The sequence below is a fragment of the Berghia stephanieae genome, chromosome 12, assembly GCF_034508935.2.
Source record: "Berghia stephanieae isolate SIO BIC M18660-M18661 chromosome 12, UCSD_Bste_1.3, whole genome shotgun sequence".
NCBI lineage: Eukaryota > Metazoa > Mollusca > Gastropoda > Nudibranchia > Aeolidiidae > Berghia > Berghia stephanieae.
Genome location: NC_088371.1, coordinates 24642962 through 24649053, shown reverse-complemented (window position 1 = coordinate 24649053; position 6092 = coordinate 24642962). Strand labels below are relative to the sequence as shown.

At 38.8% G+C, this 6092-nt stretch overlaps 1 protein-coding gene across 9 annotated transcripts in view; it reads left to right on the top strand.

Moving 5' to 3' along the window:
* The window catches only part of LOC144958099 (uncharacterized), a 117818-nt gene extending 113371 nt beyond the window's left edge, over nt 1-4447 (top strand). For all 9 annotated transcript variants that reach the window (XM_078889749.1, XM_078889745.1, XM_078889744.1 and 6 more), the window contains one exon: nt 2938-4447. In XM_078889749.1, coding sequence (XP_078745875.1) covers nt 2938-3615 — 678 coding nt within the window. In that variant the 3' untranslated portion in view covers nt 3616-4447. The remainder of the gene's footprint in view (nt 1-2937) is intronic.
* Nucleotides 4448-6092: the final 1645 nt, after the last annotated feature.

The following is a 6092-nucleotide window of genomic DNA, read 5'->3' as shown; positions in this document are numbered from 1 at the left end:
CATGTGTAGTGTGAGTTCCGCTCTGAGCAGCGTGTAGTTGTGACCTTGGCTCTTTCCTTACATTCTCTCACCGTACTCAGGTGTAAAATGAGGACCTAACCGTTAACAGTGCTGTAATATACCGCTTTGATGCGATGGGTCGCATTTATTAGAAGGAACGAAATTGACGTCATTCAATTCTTTGTTATTGTTTTTAGCCAGCTATAATTATGAGCAGTTTTCACTAAATTGGATTCAATAGTCGTAACGTCACTTCCTTCCTAATGACGCATGGTAACTTAGCAACACTGGCTCAAACTATCGGAACAATGGCTGACGCCAGTATGAAATATTTCTCCGACGAGCATAAAAGCGTATCCAGAGGAAAAAACCCCCATAAATTTGATCATGTTTTGACTTTTACACATTCTGATCACAAGCCATAAGAAAAATTCTAGCCAGCATGAAAAATAAAAAGGAATGATTTTCTTTGTTTAGAACCAATATGGCCGCCGTTGCCAGGCGGCGTGACATCAGACTATTGAATCGTATTGAAGCAATTAGACTATATAAACGTTCAAGGTTACACATATTTTTATGTTGTGGTATGTTATATAAAGATAGTATGAAGTTGACGTCAATCGGGTCTTTGTTATTGTTTTTTTTTTTTTTTTTTGCCATCCGCGTTTATGAGTAATTCGCACTAAACTGTATTAACCAGACTATAAACGTTTAAGGTTACACATATTTTTGTGTGTTGGTCCGTTGTACTTCCGAATGGCAATGTTGTGAGCTGCTTAACTATAGGCTGGTGGATGTTGTGAGTAATTTAAGTAAGCGCATAGCTCAAGCGCAAGTTTTAGACTTTTCGACAAATTGGGGTATTTCTTAGTGTGGTCAAAATGTTAAAAGAAGAAGAAGTCGTATTATTGAGTAACGCCGGACAGTAGAATGAATAGCCATGAGGTGAGAAATTCAGGGTTTAGAGGACATGCCTGGACAATGTCCAAAACTGGGAAGAATCACACCAGTGGGGTCCGGCCACAGATTACACAGGGCTCTAGTCTGTGGCTACGACAGAAGGCAGATGATTGCTGGCGAGGGTGTCAAGAAGATGCAATTAAAAGATCAGCACCCTGCCTTGACACAGGGAAATGTCAGATGAACTCTAAAGGCGCCTCAGAACACCCTGAGGCAAAAAGTAACACTCCGCGGCTGTTTGAGCCTTATCATCAGAGGCGTGTTCCGTGGGTGAGGCAAAGCGAGATTAAATTAAAAAAAAAAAAGTTAGGTTATCTGTTGCTTCACGGTTAGTAGTTAAAGTTTTGCCAATGCAATGCACTAGCAAAGCTAGATATTTAAAAAATTATTTCGGTCTTTGTGTCGCTTTGCCTCACCTGCGGAACACGCTTCTGATCATCTCGGGATGTCATGCCTTAGAACACCCCGAGGCAAGAAGTAGGTATCACTCCGCGATTGATGGAGCTGTATCAGGGATTTAGGACACATGCAACGAGTCAGTCCCACAACGGTCTTGGGAGAGGTGTAATAATACGATGACGATGTCTGAAGATTAGGTTCATATCATCACCCTTGATGTTGGTTTGGTGGTGGAGATGGTTGGGTGGTCACTGTGGGATTAGAAGATAACTGAATCTGAGAGATCCCCTTAAAAATATGTTCTTTTTTTATATATAGGCCGTGGGGGGGGGGGGGGGCAGGAGAATAATAATAATAATAATAATAATAATAATAATAATAATAATAATAATAATAATAATAATAATAATAATAATAATAATAATAATGATAATAATAATGATAATAATAATAATAATAATAATAATAATAATAATAATAATAATAATAATAATAATAATAATAATAATAATAATAATAATAATAATAGACTCTCTATAGAGCACACGGTATCCTCAACAATGAGGCTCTTGGCGCTTTCAATTACATCAACACAAAACAATATAGAAAGTACATGACATCAAAAAAATAAATGTTTTCAAGGAATTTAGTAATGTATTTATGTCTTTCTCGTTTGTTTTCTGTTGTTGGCCGAAGAAGGGTTTTGAGCCCGATACCTTCCGTGTTTGGTATTATGTTTTTTTTTCTTTTAAGCCGTCGTATCGCTTAAGAGCTAAAAGGTCATAGCGCTAGACAACATGACCGCAGTAAATGCTGAATATTTTTTCTTTCTTTCTAAATCTTTATTAAATAATTCATTCTTGACATTGTGTGAACAAGGTCATCAATATTTTATGTCAATAAAATCCCAGACAACTGCAGCTGTTCCTCAAATCCAATTACATCTCCACATTTCATAAGAATTTGAATATAATAATATGTTACTAATCCTCACATGACAGTAATAATGATATGTCGGCCTTATAGATAGTATGCGCTTGGCTAAGAAGCTCAAAACATTGCCATCCGGAAATATAAAGGACCAACACACAAAACTATGTGTAAAACTCGGACACAAGCTTTGAATTTGACCCTTTACTCAACATGCAGCCAGTGTAATCTTCGAAGGAGAGGTGTGGCAGAGTCAAACCTCCGCCTTCGAAAGCCCAATCTGGCAGCATTGTCTTTGACCATCTGCAGAGTCAAACCTCTGCCTTCGAAAGCCCAATCTGGCAGCATTATCTTTGACCATCTGCAGAGTCAAACCTCCGCCTTCGAAAGCCCAATCTGGCAACTGACATGCGATTCAACCTCCTTCGAAAGCCCATCTGGCAGCTTATTGACCATCTGCAGAGTCAAACCTCCGCCTTCGAAAGCCCAATCTGGCAACATTATCTTTGACCATCTGCAGTCGCATGAGCATTTTTTCCGAGACACCAAACAAAATATTTGTTGCTAATTTCGGTTAAAAATCGTGTTAGAATATTGAACAAATTCACGATTTCATTTAATGCAATTTCAACCTCTATCTCCCTACAGGTGAAGATCTGGTTCCAGAACAGACGATCAAAGTACAAGAAGATCATGAAGCAAGGTGGAGGCCCACCACCCCCACCCCCTCCACCAGGCTCTCAAGCACCTCCCAACCATCACGGCGGGCCCCCATCCTCCTCCCCACCCCAGCAGCAACCCCCTCAACAGCCCACGCCCTCCCTGGGCGGGCTCGGCGGCATGCCTGGGTTAAAGCAATCCCCGCAACTCCCACAGCAACAACCGCAACAACAGCAGAATGGACCTCAACAGCAATCCTCATTCCTCGACGAGGCGCCTAGAGCAACCCCTCACGACATGCACAGTTCAGCCGGATCGCAAGGATCCCCGAGCACACCGCAGCAGCCGGGCGGACCCCACGGCGGTGGGCTTCAACATCCTCACCCTCAAGGAACTCCCACCCCAATGCTCCCCGTATCTTCCCCGTTAAGTAGTCACCACCACCACCATCAGCAGAGCTCTGCGGCCTTGTCCTGGTCGGATCTGGGCAGTGCCGCCGCTGCCTCTGTACCCAACCCAGGCCTGGTGCCCCATTCTCACGCCCACAGCGCCCACCACCATCCTCACCCATCTCACCAGCAGCTTGGCAACGCTTATATGTCTCATTATTCTTCATGGTACAATAGTCAAAACGGACTACCGCACCAACAGTCTTTACTGACATAGAGACTGTAAATGATTCCTTTTATACATTTTCTGTTCACAACCCTAAACGCATAGGGAAAGAGGATTTAAAAAGCGACAAGTACTATTACAACTATTATTATTATTATCATTATTATTATTATACCCATTTCCACTACATCGCGTTGCATTTGACGTCATCAATGATTACTATGACGTCATTTCAACGTCAACATCAATAACGCCATCAAAGATTCTTTGACGCCATCATCATCCTAATCATCAGCATCATCATCATCATCATCATCGTCATCGTCGTCGTCGTCGCCGTCGTCTTCATCGTCAACGTCTTCATAAATCTATATTCTATAAATATAATTTCTTTCTCACTGCGACTCGACGGAACACTCACACTTTCAAGAGTCCACATTTTGAATAATATACGTATAATAATAATAATAATATACACATAAATATTATATACTTCAATTCTAAGCGGCAATAATAATTATTACGTAATACATATTATTATTATACATTTCACCTGTTGAACACAGCACAAGCCGGATGGAGTTACTTCCCTTCTCATGTTTTGTTTTTATTTTATTATTATTATTTTTTTTTCCTTCATTATTTCACCAATTGGATGGATGTTGACGCATGCGCATTCAAGAAAATAATATAATTCAAGGATTTTTAAAAACTCGCAATATTCTTCTATCATCATTGCTAATATAAACTGTATAGTTCGAATTCATCCAGTCTCGATTCTAACTCAACAACTATTCGTGGATACCAAACATTTTCACCAGTGGAATAATAATCAATATACCATCTCGTCATTTCATTTCATCTTTTAAACAAAACACAAAAATTCAAAACATTATGTATTTAAAACAAACTGTTGTTATCGTTACGATTAGTTATTATGTTGATGACGACACAACAGCAACAACAACAACAACAACAACAACAGCAAAAAAAAAAAAACAACTACAAGAACAGTAACAACAACAGCATCGGGCAAAATTTGGAAAATGATTCAGGGAGGTTTTTTTTTTTAATATTTATTTTTTTTATAAATACAAAAAGTTAAAAGGAAAGAACATCCGTCCGTCCGTCTCAGGTTTGTTGTGATTATTGATTGTGGTTGATCGTTTTTTTTTTAAATTTTTTTTAAATTTTTTTTTTCTTTTTTATTTTAAACATTTTGTCCTCATACAATGTTACCCCAATACGGATTACTTTTTTTCAAGACAGCAGCTACAGTGCCGTTCCACACTCCACACGATTAATTATAATGATGATATCATACTATTACTGACTGCAAGGGTATTTGTACCTAGCCATCGTTAACATATAGGGAATGACAGACTATGGGTGACGTCCAATCAAGGGACGCTACTCTTCTGCTAATCTCATTCCCTATAGCCTGACACAAGAACCCACTAGGACTTATAGTTTGACGTCATTTTACAAATGTTTTTGGACCGTGACAGTTGTCGTTAGTAGAGCTCAAGGAAACAAGTGATTCCATTGGTTGAACTATTGAATACAAAACTCACGATATGTTTTCTTTTGTAGCCAAAGACTTGTCTTTTGTTCTCATATTCTGGTCAGTGTCAGGCTTTTAGTTGACGATGGCTACGATTAGTATTAGTATTACCTACATAACACACAGAATTTATCGCAAGTTTTCAAAGATGATATGCTCAATGTCCAGGTTTATTTTCTGAGTGACTTCGCTAAGGCGAGATCTTCTCCTCGGGTTGCTGTAGGATTAGAAACCATAACAAGTTAAATCGTAAGAATCTCTCATTCTCTATTTTCTTTTTCATCTCCATCTCCTTTTGTCTTTTCTTCTTCTTTTCTTTCTTCCCTCTTTTTCTATTCGTTCTTCTTCTTTTCTCTTTATTCTTCTTCTTCTTCTCTTCTTCTTCTTCTTTTTGCCTTTATTCTCTGTAGCCCTTTTTCGAGAGACGTACTCGTCTTATTATGTTCTTCTAGCGGGGCGAAAAATTTGTTTTGTTTATGTTTTTGTTTTTGTTTGTTTTTTTTCTGTTGTTTTTTTTTTTATGTAGAGAAGTTTACAGAGGGCCATGCATCCTCCTCCTCACCACATGAGCAGACCGATGACTATGTCGGGGGAAGTCTATTTGGGAGGGGGGGGGGGTTGTTGTTTTGTTTTTTTTATTTTGTAATATTTTTCTTTATTGATGGCACTGTTTCACTTACACTGGTTCGTATTTTTATCTCCCCAAATGCCAGCATTGAGTTAGTTTTAATATTAATTCTTCAATGAGGCGTAAAATCCAAATTTCAGAATGAGGGTATCCTCGTATACATCGTAAACTTATATAGCCTGACACTGACCAAAAACTGACGTCAAAAGACAAGTCTTTGGTCACAAAAGAAAACAAATCGTGAGTTTTGTATTCAATAGTACAACCAATGAAATAACTTGTTTCCTTGAGCTCTACTAACGACAACTAAGTCACCAGAATCTACAAAGACGTCAA